Source organism: Pagrus pagrus, assembly GCF_965226575.1.
Source record: "Pagrus pagrus genome assembly, chromosome: 23".
NCBI lineage: Eukaryota > Metazoa > Chordata > Actinopteri > Spariformes > Sparidae > Pagrus > Pagrus pagrus.
Window position 1 is genome coordinate 1,763,681 of NC_140205.1, and position 20,435 is coordinate 1,784,115.

General features: G+C 42.6%; 1 protein-coding gene across 10 annotated transcripts in view; it reads right to left on the reverse strand.

Annotated features, from left to right (window-relative positions):
• The window catches only part of grip1 (glutamate receptor interacting protein 1), a 63,199-nt gene that overhangs the window by 19,943 nt on the left and 22,821 nt on the right, over window positions 1-20,435 (reverse strand). For 7 of the 10 annotated variants that reach the window (XM_084346252.1, XM_084346248.1, XM_084346251.1 and 4 more), the window contains one exon: window positions 760-840. In XM_084346252.1, the coding sequence (XP_084202378.1) occupies window positions 760-840 (81 nt within the window). Of the gene's footprint in view, window positions 1-759; window positions 841-7,063; window positions 7,348-20,435 lie in introns of those variants that run through there. The other 3 variants (XM_084346253.1, XM_084346249.1, XM_084346254.1) reach the window with 2 other exon arrangements.

Genomic DNA, 20,435 nt, shown 5'->3' on the forward strand with positions numbered 1-20,435 from the left:
TTCCTCTTACTGGTTTTGAGGTTCTACCAGTTCCTGTAACTGGTTCTACAGCTTTAGGAATCCTTCAGAACTTCTACAAGTTCCCCTCACCTGTTCAGAAGACGATCAGTTGTTCTGATGGGTTCTAAAGGTGAATTTTTAGCTCTGTCAACTGGTTTTAAAGCTCCATCAGACCATCGAACTGGTTTTAAAGCTCTGCTAGTTCCTCTAACTAGTTCTGAAGCTCTACCTGGTTCCTGAACTGGATCTGGATCTCTGGTTCAGAGGCACCAACAGTTCTTCTAATTGTTTCTAAACCTCATTCTCTTCTTTTTACTGGCTCCAGAACGTGAACAGATCTTATTGTCTGTACCAGATCTTTTTATTCAGCAGCTGAAGGTTGTCCATCTGTGTCTCTACGATCACCGACATGGTTCTGACAGCTGATCCAGGTCACAGATGTCACGTTTACTTGTTGTATAAATATTGGAAACTTCTGATTGCACCACTCTGATACAAGTTGCAAGTAGGCCACCAGCTCCAGGTGGGAGGAGATAAACTGCGACTGCAAGCATCTTCTGCAGGTCACACGGAGAGAAAACATCAGCTAATGTTTGTGTGTTCTATTTTCAGATCTGTTGTCTTCATCTGGGCTCATTAGCTCTGCTGGCAGAATCACAGAGCAGAACCAAGAGCACAGAAGGGGATGGATAGAGGAGATCACACAGAACAAGAAGAACCTGACCACGATGACATCGTGAACACCTGTTGTTGTGTTACCTGGTATACTCTGCCTCCTGATGGCCAGCGCTCCATCTGGAGGTCTCGACCCGGCGGGGTGTTTGGTGTACGGCCCCTCATCTGAAACACAAAGAAACGCACACGTTAGCTCGATTCGCTCAAAACTTCTCCCAGTTCCTTTAACTGGTTCTGGAGCGTAACCATTTCCTGGTTCTGGTTCCAAACCTCAGTTTCTCTCGGTGGTTCCCAGGCCCCGCTCATGTAAGAGATTCTGAAGCTCTACCAATTTAACTGGTTTTGAGTTGTTACTGGTTCCTGTATGGAGCTCTGAACCTCCATCACCTCCTCAAACTGGTCCCAGCCCTTTACCAATTTCTCTATCTATATCAGAAGCTCTAACAGGACCTCTAACTGGTTCTGAAGCTCCTCCACGTCCACCAACTGAGTCCAGGCCTTCACCAGATCTATACCCAGTTCTGAAGCTCTACCAGTTTCTCTAACTGGTTTCAGACACAAATCAGTTGCTCGAACTGGTTCCAAAGCTCAACCAGCCCATCTAGTAGATTCTGAATTTCTACCAGCTCTTTTAACTGGTTCTAGAGGTTTGACCAGTGCTTCCAGCTCGGTCCAAACCTCGACCAGATTCCTTTAACTGGTACTGAAGCAGTTGTAAATGTCCGAAACATATCAGGACCTCCGAGTTCACAGACAAACACAGGCAGACGCCTCACAAGTTACATCATCTGATCGGTGTAAAAGTGAAATGTCACTGACAGGCTCCCATGATGCATCTGTACTCACCATCGTCATCAGACATCCCAGAGCTTCGACCACAGAAATACATCTCAGAGAAAACTCATTTAAAACACAGATGTGCTCCTGTAATCATCTCATTTAAAGCCTCAGCAGCCAGTGAACTAGCCCGTTAGCGTCCTCTGCTTCAGATGATGCTACCTGTTAGCATCTCACAAAGCTCTGAACGACTTTAACTGACCAGTAAACTGTCTGGTTTGCTCTCCAACGCTGCTGCTGAGAGGTCTGTCAAGTCAGCCTGTTCTCATGAATAAAGAAACTACTGCCAGAGAGAGGTGACCTCATCAGTACAGCAGCCAATCCCAGTGGAGAACACAGTGGTCTATCTAAGTTTGGACCAATCTCAGCAGTCCATTGGGAGACCCCCGATGATGTCATTGCAGAGATGAGAGAGCAGAGGCGGAGCTAAGCCATGAACCATGACATCAGATCATTTTGGACATAGAGATTTGATTAGAGAGGAGTTTTAATGAGACGACTGATGTAAATGAAAATCTGGACAAATAAAACCCAAAATATCCTCATTTCACAGCTGATACACAAACTTTTTATAGTTTTTAGCATCGAACAATCTGCTGATTAATTTTCACAACATGTAAATTAATCATGAAGTCTATAAAATATCCAAAAATGCTCATCACAATCTCCCAGAGACCAAAGTGACGCCTTCAAGTTGCTTCTTTTATCCAACAAAAAACCCAAAACGAACCTTTTGTTTATGTCGTCATCACGAGAAAACAACTGTTGTGTTCCCGAGATAACGAGATAAATTAATCACAAGCAAACGACTTCGCAAGATTCATGAGAGCGGACCAGACATACACCCCGCACACAGATTCAAAGCAAACCACATGAACGTCTTATGAATTGAGACATGATCAGCTTAAATCGGTTGCGTGCTGCACTGGACGGCCTGCACGCCGCCGTCACACAGCTGAGCTGTTAGACATGAAGCTGTAAGTAATAATCACGAGAGATCGGATTAATTTATCTCAGATTAACATTTAATATTCTGTGATAAAGACATAAATAACTCGTGAGCTCGAGGAAACAAATCAAATCGATGGATCAAAAAAGATCACTGCTCATATAAATAACCACGAGTCGCAGCTCTCTGAGGAAACATCAGACGAGTGGAGGACGACGACCACTTCGTTCTGTCTCAATCAAATGTGTCTCTTCTTCTTTATTTCATCACATTTTCAGCGTCGTGTTGTTTTTTTCTATTTCGGGTCGTCTGTTTGGTTCTATTTGATTTGGTTCTGGTCTCTTCTAATCTGCTCTAGATCTACTCGGTCCTGTTTCTCTGCTGTTTGGTTCCAGCAGCTGAGCTCAGAAACACAATGAGACCGTGAAAACACACACACACACACACACACACACACACACATGCACACACACCATAGCTAAGTGAAGATGAAAGCGTCCTCCTCCACATGTAGGACAGCAGCAGCGTCGCTCTCCTCCAGTCGCAGCTACAGTACATTAACACTACACACTGTGGCACGTTATATAACACATAAATAACCTGAGCTCGTATTATTGAGCTACGATTGTTTGAAAACAAGGTCACACAGCAGGAGTCGGATCATTTACTTCAGTCGAAGGGTTTTAATTTGTATATTTTATATCCACAGAGGGCTGGTGAGACACTGATGACCCATTTTTAATTTTTATACTCTTTTTATGATGACATCAACAAAACCAAGGAGCGGATTGTTCATTTTTTAGCCCTCGTCCACGAGTCAAGTGTTTAAAGAGAGTCGTCTAGACGCGCTCGATAGGAAGAGTGAATCGGACTTGACTTTAATGTTCCCGGGAATCAACATCACATAAAGTCAGTCTGTAGAAATGGGAACAGACGAGAGAGAGAGAGGGTCGGGTACAGATCCAGACCTCCTGGAGGAATAAACACCCGGAGTCACATCGGACCGTGTTCTGACTCGTCCACGGGAGAATCAACAAAACATTTTCACTGTGGACGGCAAATCGAAGCAGCGGTGATCGGAGGACGGGTCATGTGTGGATGCCGACGTCGATGTCGTCCGTCACAGTTGTTCCTAACAAAGCTGGGAGACTGGAGACGTATACAGCGACTGCATGATGTGACTCTACGGTGGCTCTCGTGCCAAAAAGGTTCAGGTCAACTCTGAACCAGCACTTGGCTCTCTTTGGTTGAAAAGGGGGGAGCTGTGAGGTGAGACGCTGCACGGAGCCCAAAACCCTGACAAGAGCTGCAGACGTATCTGCTGCCGTGCCTCTAGACTACAGAGCAGCAAACGTCACCTGGTTATATACCTGCTGTTAAACGATAACGTGAATGAATCTTAATCAACACCTCTAAGACACACACACACGTCTAAAAGTGAAGCTGCAGCTGTGACAGTCGTCACCTGCAGATGTTAAAGAAACTCCTGCTAACAAGACACAAGCTCGTCTTTATCTCTGTGATTACTGAACTTTGCTCTGTTCACACTGAGCTGAAGATGGATGTGATGCTGCTCAGCTGCAGGGACGTTAAAGAGGTTAAAGATAATAAAGCTCTGCAGGACTGCTGCTGTTCAGCCAGGATCATGTACGTGATTAATTCTTAGATATATTTGGGATTTATTCATCTATGATTTAATGTGACTGATGAATTGGTTGGTCTAACAGATCAGATACTCTGTTACGATGAAAACTTATATACTTTTGTTGTTATATATTATATTACACGTATTATTTATCAAAAGACAACAGAAAAAATGTTAGAAAAAATATGTTTTGTGCTACCAACAGTTTAAAACCCCAAAACAATGTATTACAATGTAAGAGAAGGAAAGCAGCACATCTTAAGTACAGAACAAAGAAAAAGCAACTAAAGCTGCTGCAGCACGACGGACCGAACCCGCCTCGTTAATATTTAGGTCCGTCTGACCTTCAACAGCAGAGGTCTCCTCACCAAAACACACATTAATATCTCATACACAAACACTCCACCACAGACCAGAGCACAACACTGCATTATTACACTTATCTGACAACTGAAATGACTTATTCTCACATAAAAACACACGATCATCTGACACAACGGGCTCCTTTGTTAGAGAAGTCAGTACAACAGCATGTTCAGTAATTAAGATCAGCTCAATCTTTCCATCAGTTAATTGACATGAACAGATTTTTGTTGGATAGTTTAAGAAGAAAACTAAGTGAACTGGGATCAACTGATTCATTTGTCATTATGCAACAGAAGACTGTATCATTACAAAACTATAAAGACTCATTAATTATATAAAATAAACCATTCATTGTGGAGTAATGAGCAAAATATTTTGATATTGTCCAGACGTTCAGTTGTTTTGAGACAAAGTGAAACACTTCCTCTCTTTTTCCATCCTGAAGGTTTGTGTGTTAAAACAGAGGAACACCTGACGTCACTGCGTCTGCAGACCGACAGGAGTGAAGCTCCTGGTGAGACGGGATCGTTACTGACAGGAAATGGACCCTGATGAAGGTTGACTTCAACATGAGACAGTAATGAACCGTCTCTGCTGTCAGCTGACCTCATCTTCACCCTCATGTTCCTGCTGCACACTTCCTGTTTGTATTGTGTTATGCACCATAATATCGACACGTCATCCGTGTTGTTCGTTAAAATGCACATGATATAAAAATCACAAGAAAACTCTTTTTAATTATTCACATGCCTTTAATAGTGCAGCACGGTCACGTTAGAGCGAAGACTTGATTCTGGGATGCAGAGTTTGTTTTAAAGGTCTAACAGGACCTGCAGCAACAATAAAGACATTTTAATAGATTAAAAGAGGAGTTTTTGTAATTATCCAAAAAAGAGCTCTTACATACTTAATCCAGCTAAAACTTTCTTATTTCTCCTGTGATATGTAAATATTTAACAGCATTATTTTGTCTGATATTATGATAAGAACAGATATAATGATACATTTATTATTTAAAAAAGAAATGACAATATACATGTTGATACGAGGGCTGTCCCGATATAACAATACCGATAATAATAGTGATATTTAAAAATGAAATATTAATATAGTGGTAATGATTGTCGTTAGTGTCTTGCCGTGTCACAGGCTTGTTGCAGACCTCCACAAAGATGAAGAAGAAGAAGATGCAGTAACTAGCAAGCTAGCTAACACCACAGTGTGAGGCCACTGCTGTCGGAGGAGGACAGCTGATATGTGACAGCCTGAGTTGATCCCATATCTCTGTCGGGCTCTTCTTCCAATAAGTATCTTATAATCATATGACATACAGAGCGGTGCAGCGATGACGTATTATTGTAGCTAACCCTGAAGGTAGCATCACTCTGGCTCCTCTGTGGGATTATTGAACTACATTTTGGATTATTGCAGAAAATAATCTCAACTTTATGATTCTTGCAGGTTTTATTCATCAAGATAATCTTCACAGATGAACTCCACTTAATTAAATGTGTAGCAGTAAAAAGCTAATGTTAGGCTAGTGAGTAGGTGAGTCTCCGTGTTCGCTGTGAGGACGTTTAATGTCCCCGGCAACCTCTGTAGCCTCATTCAGACACTTGTTAGCAACCGCTAACCGTTTTTAACACATGGAGAGCTTTATAATTAAACTGTGGGACATTTAATGATGGATTTTATATGTTCAGCCTCATTTAATAAACTCTCAGACTTTGCGATGAGGGGACAGGATGTGCTAACATGCTAACTGATCTCTGGGTTTCAGGACTACAGACTGCACCTCTGTATCATCTGCTGTTAACATTGACTAGACTTGATCCTGTAGTTTCACACACCTCTAAGTTTTCTTACCTTTCTCTCTCTATCTGTTCATGTTCCCTCTGCTGATGCGTCTTCATCTACTCTTCACTTGTAACAGAGTATTCAGAGTATTTCTGCTACTTTAAAACAACAACGTAAATACTTCATCTTCCATCAGACTTTAAATTATTTCAAAAGGAGAAACAAGAAACGAGAAAACAAACACCTGAAGCTTCAAACTGCATCAGAGAGAAATCATATCCTGCACACACACACACACACACACACACACACACACACACACACACACACACACACTCTCTGTTTGTGCCCTCCTTTCTCCTCTGTTCTCGCTCTCCCCTGTTAATACACACCATGAATATTACATTCATGAAAATAAGATGCAACGCTTCCTCTCTCTCTCTCTCTCTCTCTCGCTCCTGCTCACACTCACTCTGAAGGTCTCTCGCCCGAGAAAGCAACCTGCAGCGATCGACTGAATGGATCCATCTGGAGATCAATTTCAATGCCACACACACACACCCACACATACACAAACACAGACACACACACACACACAGCTGGCTTTGGTCGTACACAACCAGCTCTCTCTCTTTTCAATGTCAGCAGTTTACACCACACGACACACACGACACACACACACACACACGTATGTTACATATGCAGACATGCTTATCCCTCCATCACACACACACACACACACACACACACACACGCTCAGTCTCTCTCTCCAGTGTGTCTCTCTGTCTCTCTACCTTTGTTCACTCTGCGCAGGATCTGGCAGCGACATTTAAACGACACGGCGATCATGGTGAAGCCGAGCCGAGCGTCGCCTCCCCCCCAGCGCCATGCAGATGCAGCCGCCACAAACTACACCTCCTACTCCTCCTCTTCTTCCTCCTCCTCCTCCTCCTCTTGCTCTTCCTCCTCCTCTTCCTCTGCGAGAGAGACGCGAGCGGCGGACGAGCGCCTCAAACACAAGCCATCATCATGGAGACGCTTCCTGAGGCTCGGGCGAACGAGAGAGAGGGAGAGAGGGAGCGCTGCAGATGTGAAGCTCCTCCATAAAATGAGGCGGCGGAGGAGGAGGGAGGGAGGGAGGGAGGCAGGAAGGGGGGAGGGGGGAGGCAGAGTCTGCGCAGATGGGAGGATGAAGAGGAGGAGGAGGAGGGGGATGATGGAGGGATGATGGAGAGGCAGAGGGAGGCGGCTGTATCCCCCAGCTGGTTTATAATGTGTCTGTGCAGCTGGATGGAGGGATGAAGGAAACAAACAGGAGGAGGAGGAGGAGGGATAATGTACTTGGTCGAGATACTGTAACAGGATGAACATATGGTGGTGAAAAAAAAACAGGAGGAAAGGAATAATTCAGGAGAAAAGAAGCAAAATCTGGGCGGAAAGAAATATAAAAGATAGAAATGAAAGGAGGAGTGGGGGAAAATGGAGGAGAGACGAGAAAAAAGGAAATAAAAGCAAAAGTAAGAGCATGAAAAGGAAAGTAAGGAGGAACGGATGGAGGGAAGGACTGAATAACAAGGAAAAGGAGAAAAGACGCAAATTAAAGAAGGATGGAAATACGAAATAAAGACAATGCAAGGAAAGGAAGGAGGGAGGGAAGGAAGGACAGATGCAGAGGAAAGAAGTAGATTCAGAGATGGAGAGAAGAAGCTAAAGAAAGGAGAAAAGAAATAAAAAGGGGGGAAGGATGGAGGGAATGAAGGAAAGAGGCCAAGGAAGGAAGGAAGGAAGGAAGGAAGAATAGAGGGTTGAAAGGATTATATGAAAGCAGAAAAGAAGGAAAGGAGGAGAGAAAAAAGAACAAAATAGAAAAATGAGGAAACAAATCAAGGAAATAAATACTTAAATACGTGAAAGAAAGGGGAAGGGAAGGAGGGAAGGAATAAAATGAAGGTAGAAAAGAAGGAGACCGCATCCCATAATATGTTTCTCTGGAAACCACAACAACACACAAGTACTACTGTTTTACAACCAGAGTACACAGTACATGTGCTACTCGAGTACTGATATACTCTAAGAAGTAACAGTATGTTATAGAAGTAGTATAAATCCTGACCTTTACTCTCGAGTGTTGGTCAAACTCCAAAAACACTGAATACTACATTTCCCATGATGCAACTCAGTACGTTTGTTTTTAGATAACCCCTGATGACATCACTATGACATAATCGGTTGTATTTCTGAGACGTGACAAAGAAAACCTCTGGAGTCTTATGTAAAAAGCAGAGTACTGTCTTCAGAACAGATAATACTTCACTGATGCAGTAAACACGTCCGCCCAAAGGTACGGATTAGTTTAACATTACAGTAGTTCTAGTAACAGTGTACAACAGCCAGAATACTACTAAATACAAACTGTATCACTAGTTTGTTCTCATGAGTACAAGAGCCGATACTACCTGCTGGTATTATTGTGATACCAGTGGATCAGATGTGATCTGTAAGTCAGCTGACAGTCCTGGATCCACAAGTAAAGTATCGTTTGGGTTCTAGTTTTAACAGAAATGCAGTACCGACCGGTGCAGTACCAGGTTTTTAAATCCACATGTGACAAAGCAACAGTAACGGCTAATGTGGGGCATTATTTTATTTTCACATGTAAAAATAGTCGATTCACTTCTGAAAGTGAGTACTACAGTATTTTATTAACCGCTTTACTGCTTTCAATGAGTACTAGTATGAGTACTACAGTACTACGGTACCAAAACATCATCAGGGTCAACACTTTGGTTAAACTGACCCTTTACTTCAGTCTGCATTAGCACTACTTTACCGTGTACTAGTACACAATCCTGGTACAATTAGGAACTAATACATTTTAACATAGTAACATTTCAGTGCTAGCTTGAGTTGAGATCACTCAGTACACACAGTAGTACTGCATTATGAGTGAGTACCAGTGAGTTGAGTAGTACTACGAGTATTAATACACTTTACTGAACCTCACTTGGTTGTATCAGTGTCAGTATGTGTACTAATATTTGCTACCGTTTTAAAGTATTTTTTCCTGACAGTGTGTGAACCAATGAGAAAAGAGCTGTCGTGTTGTGTGCGATGTCATTGGCTGACAGTGGAGGAGGGCGTGTCCCGGTCCAGCAGGTAGTGAAGTGGTCAGACATGTGGGTCAGTGTCCCAGCAGCAGATTACACCGGATTAGTGTCGCAGTGTGTGTGTGTGCGTGTGTGTGTATTAAAGGTATTAACAGTGATATTACCATAACAGCAGCAAAATGCAGGTCAACACGCTCAAATCAAACACAGCTCTCTCTCTCTCTCTGTGTCAGTCAGTGTCTCTCTCTCTCTCTCTCAGTCTCAGTCGGTGTCTCTCTCTCCCTCTCTCAGTGTCAGTGTCTCTCGCCCTCTCTCTCAGTCAGTGTCTCTCTCTCTCTCTCTCAGTCTCAGTCGGTGTCTCTCTCTCCCTCTCTCAGTGTCAGTGTCTCTCGCCCTCTCTCTCAGTCAGTCTCTCTCTCTCTCTCTCCCTCTCTCAGTGTCAGTGTCTCTCACCCTCTCTCTCTCTCTCTCTCAGTGTCGACTGGTGTCTCTCGCCCTCTCTCTCTCAGTCAGTCTCTCTCTCTCTCTGTCAGTGTCTCTCGCCCTCTCTCTCTCAGTGTCAGTCGGTGTCTCTCGCCCTCTCTCACCCTCTCTCTCAGTGTCGGCCGGTGTCTCTCGCCCTCTCTCTCCCTCTCTCTCAGTGTCGGCCGGTGTCTCTCTCCCTCTCTCTCAGTGTCGGTCGGTGTCTCTCGCCCTCTCTCTCAGTGTCGGTCGGTGTCTCTCGCCCTCTCTCTCCCTCTCTCTCAGTGTCGGCCGGTGTCTCTCGCCCTCTCTCTCAGTGTCAGTCGGTGTCTCTCACCCTCTCTCTCTCTCAGTCGGTGTCTCTCGCCCTCTCTCCCTCTCTCTCAGTGTCGGCCGGTGTCTCTCGCCCTCTCTCCTCTGACATGATAATAACATGTTATATAATGGAGGTTTGGCTCAGTGTTTCTGAGCTGACTGATGTGAACTGAGGTGTTCGGCCCTCTTGTGATCTCTGCTGCCCCCTGCTGTTCACTCAGGTCACCGGCTGCTCTCTGAGACGACCGCGCCCCCTGCTGGAGACAACGCGGCAGCACAGCAGGAGAGCAGCATGGAGAATACTGTATTTATGTACTGCTACACTTATTTTTAACTCCTCTTACATCATCTCTCTGTTGAAGCAGAACAGGAAGGTTAACAGCAGAGGTGAATGCTCAGATTTAACTCTTCTGAATGAGATATTATATTATTATTATTATTATTATTATATTACCCAACATGAAGTTTCTGTGAAGTTTCCTGCCAACTACTACAGCTGCTACTACTACTAAGTTAATACTACTAAAACTACTACATCTAAAACCAAAACATCATCAAAACAACAGCAGCTACTGCTGCTGACACTCAAATAACAACAATAAGTACTAGTACAACAGAACTAATAGTACTTCTAAAATCACAACATCATCAGAAACAACAGCAGCTGCTGCTACAAGAAAATACTACGACTGCAAATACTCAAACAAGTACTTTTACTGCTGCAGCTGCTGCTGCAGCAAGCTAACACTTCCTCTAAAGATAAAACATGGGTCAGTACCGGCCCATCAGACGTATCAGATCAGTGTTTGTGCTGATATGAAAACTTTTGTTTTTAAAGAGAAAATGCAGGAAAAGATCAGCCAGAACCAGCAAGAACACGAGAATTCAGAACCATTTAAAATTAGTGAGAACCTCAACTAATCAGAACAGGTCCAAACCATAAAGAACCAGAGAAACCAACTTAAACAGGCAAGAACAAGATGATCAGACCCAGCTCAAAATCCTGTAGACCCAAGAAATCAGAACCAGCCCAAACCAGCAAAATCAGAACAAATCAGAACAAATAAAAACCAAAAAGAACGAGACAATCAGAACAAAATCATGTAGAAACAAGGAAATTAGAACCAACCCAAATCAGCCAAAAACAGCTAGAACAAGATAATTCAGAACCACCTTAAACAGGCTAGAACTCCAAAATCAGAACCAGACAAAAAAAGAACAGGAAAAATCAGAACCAGCCAAAACCAGCAAGAACTTCAGAAATAGGAACCAGCCCAAACTGAGATGAACCAGAGAAATCAGTACCAACAAGAACAAGAGAATTCAGACCCAACTAAAACGTGCTAGAATGCAGAAATCAGCCCAAACCATGTGCAACAAGAACATTAGAACCACCAGAAGCCAGAGACCAGAACCATTGAGAACCCCTGAGATTAGAACCAACTAAAATCCAGCAAGAACAAGACAATCAGAACAAAACCATGGAGAACCAAAAAAAAGACAGAACCCTAGAAATCAAAACTAAGCCAGAGAAATCAGAACCAACAAGAACAAAATGATTCAGAACCCCCCTAAACCGGCTAGAACCAGAGAATTTAAAACCAGCTAGAACCCTGGATATCAGAACGAGCCCACTAAATCTAAAACCAAAACATGGTTGTAGAACCAGAGAACAACATTCATCATGAATGTTGTTCTCTGGTTCTACATGGCTTGGCCTGGTTCTGATTGGTTTTGTGGTACATGTTTCTCAGGTGTATTTTACAACACACTTTGATGCTAAGCTAACGCTAAAGTCAGAGCGTTTTATTACAAACGAACAGAAGTTACAGTGAAGCTCCACAGCAGCTGCTCAGGAATAATTAACTGAATACAACACGACATTTAAAGGGAGAAAGTAATGTAACTAAATACTTGAAGTACTTGTACTCAGGCAGTACCACTTCCTGTTTACAGTGTCAGGTCTCAGAACCGGCCCTGTACGAACATCACATGTAATAATACACTATAATGAGCTGATGAAGCCCGTCCTACTGCTGTCAACCCGACCAGCCCCCCAACACACACACACACACACACACACACACACACACACCACACACACACACACACACACGGCTGCAGCTGTTACCATGGAAACAGGCTGATGAATAATTGAGGGAAGAGAGCGGCCCTGCACCGTACAAAGAGTGATTTTGAGAGATGAAAGAAGTGTTCACACACACACACACACACACACCACACGCACACACACACACACACACACACACACACACACACACACACACACACACACACACACACATTCAGGTTATCATCACAGCCTCCAGCGTTTTCAAAATAACCAAATCAGAGTATAACACTGACAGTGTGTGTGTGTGTGTGTGCATGTCAACACCCACCGCCCAAAGTTAAACACGTGGGTTTGAGTCACCATGACATCTCCTTATGTAAGTACACACCGCACACACACACACACACACACACACACACACACACACACACACACTCTCAGAGTGCTAATAACACTGTTGCAGAGCAGGAGAGCAGAGGACGGATGTGTAAACCTTTAATTAGTGCCAACAGTCACAGTCAGACTGACGAGTTTACATGTGTGTGAGGACCAGATGGGACCGACCCACAGCTCTGTAATCAGCGGACCTGAACACCTCAGATCATCTCTCACACTCTGTAGCACACTGAGGAGTCTAAACCTGGATCTCTATTAAAGAAGATTTTTATCGTCAACTTATCTCAAGAAAACATCCAAACCAACATGTTCGTCCGTCTCTTGTTAACACTTTCTGACTTCCTGTCTGTGGCTCTCAGCTCCGAGACGTGAATCTTTAAAAACACTTTATGCACTTTATATAAACTTTATACTTTAATTCTTAATAAAGATTCAGTAACTTCCTCAAACAGCTGCTCAGTGACTGTCAGCACTGACGGCTCTGACACTGTTGTTACGGACGGAAAGGTTCAGATAATATTCACCAAAAAATAAAGATCCCAGAGTTCAACAAAAAATAAACAACAAAAGATAAAAATTCAGTTCAAGTTCAGTCTCTCAAATCTGCCCAGAGTGAACCCTCTTCACAAATCAATCAATAAAGGATCTCTGAAGAAGAAAATAAACCCAGCATCATGTTGCAGATAATATAAGTCTCATGATGACCCGAGAGTTCAGCTTTACAGACAACAGCTGATGTTCTGTAATCATTTATAATAACTCCACATGTGATGAACACTGTGACCCGGACAAGTGCTGATCCAGAATCTAATCACTTGTTCCATCGAATGTCTTAACTGATAACTAATATTACAACAAGCAAACAGGACAGAACATGTTAATGTGGTTTTGGTACCACTGGTGTCTCTATTCAACCATCTACACAGCACAGAAATGAGAACCAGCCCAAACCATGTAGAACCAGATAAATCAGAATCCGATCAGAGGATTCAGAACCAGTAAAACCAGCTAGAACCCAAGAAATTGTAAAGAGCCCAAACCAGAAATAACCAGATAAATCAGAACCAACCAAAATCATGTAAAACAAGATCATTCAGAACCAGTCAAAACCAGTTTAAACCCAAAAATCTGAATGAGCCCAAAACATGTAGAACAAGATAAGTAAGAACCAGCAAAACCCATCCAGAACCTTTTTCAGCTGGGTATTACAAGAACAAGAGAACTTAGAACCAGATTTAACCAGCTAAAACCAAGAAATCAGCACAAGCCTAAAACAGAAAGAACAAAATCAGAACCAGTTAAAACCATGTAGAACCAGGGAAATCATATTCAACAAGAACAAGAGAAATCAGAACCACACAGAACCCGATACATCAGAACAGTCACTTCAGGTTCTCCTTCACACCAAGGTTAAACTCTGTGGTTCAGGAGGAATTAGTAAAATAAAATGAAGGCGCTGTTCTTTAATTTAGGAGAACTAATTAAACATCAAATCCAAATAACGAGGGGAAAGTGTTCTGGGTCCCTGAACGCCAGAACATTAATTAACGTGAACTTGAGCAGAATTCTGCTCCACTTTCTCTCGGCGCGTTCGTTTGGCTGTGAACAGAAGTGAGCAGCCGCCTCCAGACCGACACCATCGAGTCATCGACCACGAGTTAAAGTGTTGGACGCCGGCGGAGTCTGACACATCCACACATGGTGACGGATAAAAAAACAGGTAGGTGTGGTGCCTCGGCTGTGACGGGCCGCCAGAACCAGACCAAAATAAAGATGTTTGTCAGCATTAACATATTTTATCTCCGTCAGTTGCTCAGTTTCGCTAGACTCAGACGGAGAGTTAAACAAAAACAAAACCCAGAACAAAATGTTAAATGAGCGCCCGGCCCTCCTTCAGCTGCTCTTTCATCTCCTTCATGTTGAACACAGGACCAGTTATGTAAATGGATCCTTATTTAAAGCATTAATTAGCACATTTTCTCTAAGTCAACAAGCTGCACAACACTCGACTGCTGCGAGCCGCGCTGCTCTGAACTCTGTACAACAGTCGACATCATTTCACCTCATTTATGTGCAAATTTATGCATCATAATGTTTCAACATGTAATGAGATCATCCAGCGTGCAGAGAACATGGCAGCCGGGCCGAGAGGCAGCTGTCTGCATGCAGAGACGACCAGAGGTGACATCACTGATGGAGGCGGGGCCAGAGGCGTCGCAGTGACACCTTTAACCTGTCGCCTCCTTTTATGTGTTTTGATTGTCTGTCTCTGAAGCTCACGACTGAAAGTAAGTGCAGCAGAGTTAGCGAGCAGCTAATTTGCATTACAAAGACGACAACAACAGCAAAAACACAAAGAGTCCAGATATGATCAGTCTGATGGAGACAGTAGATACAAGGAGATCATTGGTGGAGACACGTCTGCTGATCTGAGCTAAAACACGAGGCTGAAAAACAACCACATAGGTCGACTGTGAAAGCAGCTTATTAGCACCTGATTTTAAATTGAAAAATGACCGAAATGAGCCTTTAATTTACAATCGAAATCAAATAAAGTTTCAGTTAATCAGTTTGTCTGAGTCTCTCCGTCACACTGACACTGAAAGCCATTAAATAAAACACTGCTGAGCGTCTCTGTCGTGTTTCGTTGTCGTTTATCTCCACAGATTTATCTCTACTCCTCATGTTACTTTCCACTTCCTGTCTTTGTCTGCTTTCCCCCCGTTTTCTGTGTTTTCCTGTGTTTCATTGTGAATTCAAGTCTGTGTTTTTGCTTCTTCGTTGGTTTCGCCTGCGTCCTCTGTTCTCCAATCCTTCTTATTCTTCCTTTGTGTCCTCACTTTGTTCTCTGTAGGTTTTTCTTGGACCTCTTTAACTGCCGTTTGTTGTTTGCATTTTGGACTTTGGATCTCTTCTTGTGTTGTTCATCCTGCCTCTGTGTCATTTGTGTCTGTAGTCATGCAGCAGTTTTCTTGTCTGAATCTAATCAGGCTGCGGCTGCATGATGAAGGTCCGGTCCTGTCACTGGTAAACTGCAGCGGCCATGTTGTTCTGAAGTCGATCGAACGTCTGCAGTCGTTCTGGTACGAGGACGTGTTGAAATCTTCCTGAGTCTCTAATGTTTGTTGAGGCTTTAGAGCCTGAATAATAAACCAGAACTCCACCTGATCACATTTTATATTTTACTGAATAGCAACTCTGTTCATTTTCAAATCATCTATGATCCTCTGGAAGGACATTTGGAGGCGTCATAATGTTCGGGAGTGAATTTCTACACTGATTCAAACCACTTTATCTGGAGGTCAAACTTCAGAGAGCGCACCTGAAATGATGCTAATAATAACCTGTGAGAGCTCAACTTCAGTGAGTACGGAAGGTCGGAGCTGAAGCACAAAGTACTGATATTAACCGATCAGTACAATGCTGCTATTACTGACAGAGATGACGGTCCAAACTGCAGGAATAAGATCCAAGCTGGAACAAATCAAAAGGACAGCAGCTGAGGACGTGTGCTGTGACTCACCGTCTCCTCAGGAGGTTTTAAAGGTTTAACTCTGCCGATTTAAACGTGTTTTAGATGCTGACATTTATTTAGGATTCCTGTGCTTTAAGTTAACTATTGATCACCTGATGTATGGAGGAGAAATAAATAAATGGCTCAATAAATGAATTAATACGCCATTAAATGCACCAAAAATAACTGTAGGCTTACACTGATTCATAAAATGTGACATAGATCAATTTTTATTTACTTTCTCATTTAATTTAGTATTTTATTTAATAATTTATCCATTTTCATGTTTATTTATCTATGTTTTCTTTCCTTTACATTTTGCGAGATAATACATAAACAAATATGTAAATAAATAAATAACATTATTAAAAAATGAATAAATATAATGAATAAAAAATGGCAAAACAAATTAAATATGTGGGGAACAAAAATACTGAAGCAAACTACAAAAGGACTATCAATTTATATCACATTTAATAAATTAATTTATGCTTACATTTATTTTTGGTGCATTTAATGACATTTTTACTTTATCTGTACAAGAATCAAGTCAACGGGAGCGAAGCTGAACAAGAATCTAACAACAACAGGTCACAGTCTTTATGTATAATATAATAATTGTCTTTATTTTGAACATCACGCTCGTCGCTGTGTCGTCGTCTTGATTCTCTCCCGTCTGCTCTGGTGGCTGCTCGCTGATTGGCTGCAGCCACCTGATCACTGAATGACACGCGTGGGAAACACGGGAACGAAACGTGAGTGTTTCCAGGCGTTGTGGAGTATAATTGTGCTAATATGCTACTGCTAACATGTCAGACTAAACTGTCAAGTTGCACTGTGGGTAATGTGGGCATCAGGTTTTGGTAAGGAGGATATATACTGTGCGTGGAATGGAAAAAAAAGACAGCATCTGTGATCCTCTGACTCAATGTGTATCTGTAGAAAACTGTCCATCATCAAAGTTTAGTCAGTGGAGATCGTTTAAATCTTTTAAATTATGTTTTAAGACAAATGTTGACTGAAGATGTTTAATACAGCTGCAATCAGGCAGGTTAAACAGGCCAAACAAGGTTAAATCAACGCCTGAGTCAAAAGACAAACACAGAATGAAATCACACTGAACAACGGAGCAGGAGTGTGTGTGTGTGTGAGTGTGAGTGTGTGTGTGTGTGTGTGTGTGTGTGTGTGTGTGTGTGTGTGTCTGGGTTAGCCAGTCAACCGGCCTTAAATTGCCTTCATATAGAATCACACGCTGTGATAAGCACACACACACACTCACTGCTAGCTAGCTGGTAACTGTGAGAAATGACTCTTGGCAGCTCTGCCACACACACACACACACACACACACACACACACACACACACACATTTTTATATAGAATAAAGCTCAGCGACACTTATTAGCACCTAAACACACACACACACAAATGCCGTTTCAAACAAATAATGTGAAATTCACAGACACAAGGTTCACGCTGGTGTTGCAGAGTTTCCTCGCAGGAAACAAGCAGCCGAATTTCTCCACAAACACAGAGTGAAGTGCAGTTAATCTGCTGGTCCAGTTCATTCACAAGCATCTGAGGCGACGAGGGAGGCAGCCAAAGTGAATCCTTTATCATCTGCCCGCAGCTGGGAGCGCTCGCAAACACTTTAATCAGCGTAAACAATTTAGCGGACGGCGAGTTGGAGTCCTGTCGGAGATTTCTCTGGAGGGACGCAGATGGAGACGTGTGAGCTGTGAACCGGAGCTCACCCACAAAAACTCAAATATTTCTAAATCTCATAAAGCTCCAGAGACGTCGGAGGGTAAATTCAACAGAAAATCAAACAAGTAGCAGAGGAAAGAGTGAAAATAATCCAGAGATGCACAAAAAAAGCAGATACAGAGAATGAATAAGAGCAAAGCAGTCAATCTGATTTTGGTCAGATTGGTTTGATGGTTGATCCTCAGTGGATCGTCAGAGTTGTGACAGATGCTTTGGGTTGTTTGTCAGCTGATAATAATCAAAAACTCTCCAATTCACCAGGATGTTTGGTTTTACGTAGCTCTCCGTAAAGTGTCTTCTCTGACATCTTTGACTATTTTCTGACATTTCATTGAGGACAAAATCAATTGATTAAGAAGCTAATGTCAATTTATAAACACAATAATCTGTAGATGCTCGGCGTTGAGTGACAAGATAAGTTGATTGTGTTGAAGTTATTTTATCCTGTTGTATGTATGTTGTCCGAGAGTTGTGTAGCTCAGCTGCTCAGAGTCGGTGCAGATCCAAACCTTCTGGAGGAATAAACACCTGGAGTCACATCAGATTCTGTTCTGATCCGGCGGGAGGAGAGCTCAGAGATTACTTTTTAACTTTTGGGATTAAAAGTGGATTTATCTTCACTCCTGTTGATCAACCTGACTGCAGCAGTGATCCGGAGGTGACCTCCACTGTCGGGTGTTTCTGTTCTGTAATGTCGACTGCTGACTGGAGCTGGAGGGGAAATGGACTTTACTTCAAGAACGTAACGTTACAGAGAGGAGACAGAGAACCAGAACCAGAACCAGAGTCTCTGCTGAGTGCTGACTTCACTCAGAGTTGACCTGAATTTAAACATACAGACACTAAAATGTGATTCTCTGGTGGTGAAAATCTATCTGACGTGACTCATGTGCAAACGTTCACAGAGGAGGTAATGTTTTAAAGCTTTATTCATGTTTTATTCAAGTCTCGACTTCCTTCCTTGCTCTCTGACTCTCCTCGAGGTTACCTTCAGTAAACTTGTGGATTTCTTTCATTTGGTAAGTACACAACTCAACAATCTATTTAACACATGTCTAGTTGTTTTTGGACATTTTAATGCAGTAATCTTACATATTAGATATTTAAACAAGCGCAAGTTTTCCTTTTGATTTCGTAATGAAGAACAATCTTATTTGTTGTAACTTCATGAGCACGATTACTGAGATGATGGAGTCAGTATGTAGTAAAAAATGTTTCTGCAGTTTCTGACTCGACAAAATATAAAACTAAAAATAAATCAGCTGAAATCAATATTGTGATTGAGACAGTTTCATTGGTGGAGAGTCGAGCTGCTCAGTGGCCGAGTTTAAAAGGCAGACGACCACAATCAGCACAAACACGTCAAAGATACAAGACCTGACATGTTGTGGAGGTAACCACAACTCCCAGCGGCTCTGTGGAAACAAACATCTGATCTGAGCGTCACTAACAGCAGGCTGAAGAAACAGTCGGTCCGGTTCAACTCGGTCTGGCCACGTTTTGCATCAGTTTGGCAGCCACGTTGCAGAGATCTGTCCCCGATTGCATCAAGACAGTATTGTAGTGTTTGATGCAAAACTGAGAGAAAATGGAGGAAGATTCGGACTTAACAACTTCACGGTACGCTTTAATTAACCTGGAGCCTCCTGTAGCCTGGAGATTTAAAATGCTGACGGTGTAATCACAACACTCCTGGTTCTCTGTTAGTCCCTCAACTCTTAAAAGCTCTCGACTGTCTAATAAAGAGAAGAAACATTAAAGCGCCTGGAACAGAACTGGACCAACAGAACCATGAATACAATCTACAACACAACAGAATCTGATTCATACAAAACAACAACAATGATCTGCAACACAGAAACCAACAGCTGGAACTGAAACTCAGTCAGAACAACGGGTCCTCTAAAGGTCCACTTACTCTCTGGAGCTTTCACACAGTCTTCATCAACAGATGAAGTCTGCTCAGGACTTTACAGCCAATGTGTGATCTAACAAGCCACAACACCCGATCAACCAAGGCTGGAGTTTAATCCTTCAGCTGTGACCGCTGTGACCCAGAGACAACTCAGCAAACAACCAACCAACCAACCAAACAAACAAACACATTGAAAACAACCTCTCTGGTTGAGGTAATAAAATGTTTAGTCAAAATATAAAAACTTCTCCTGAGAGCGGCGCTGCTCTATATGTCACATCTGGGTCACTAAAAGATAAATCATCTTTAATATTAATTAAAGGTCAGGTTTGCTGTTTAATTAAAGCTGACAGAGCCTGTGGCTGCACTTGTGATTTAATTAATACAAACTGGGCTGAATATTAAGCTGCAGTGTTCCTGCTGTCCGACTCTGCTGCCTTCGATTACAACTCTACAGTTCTGGATACAACTGAAAGGTAACGAGGTCCGTAAAGCTGCAACGATCAGTCAGTCTGATGATCGATTCATCAGTTTTGTAACTTTATGAGGGAAGAAAAGTGAAAATTCTGATTCCAGCCTTTGAAATGTGAATATTTTCCTCCTCTGTGACAGAAAA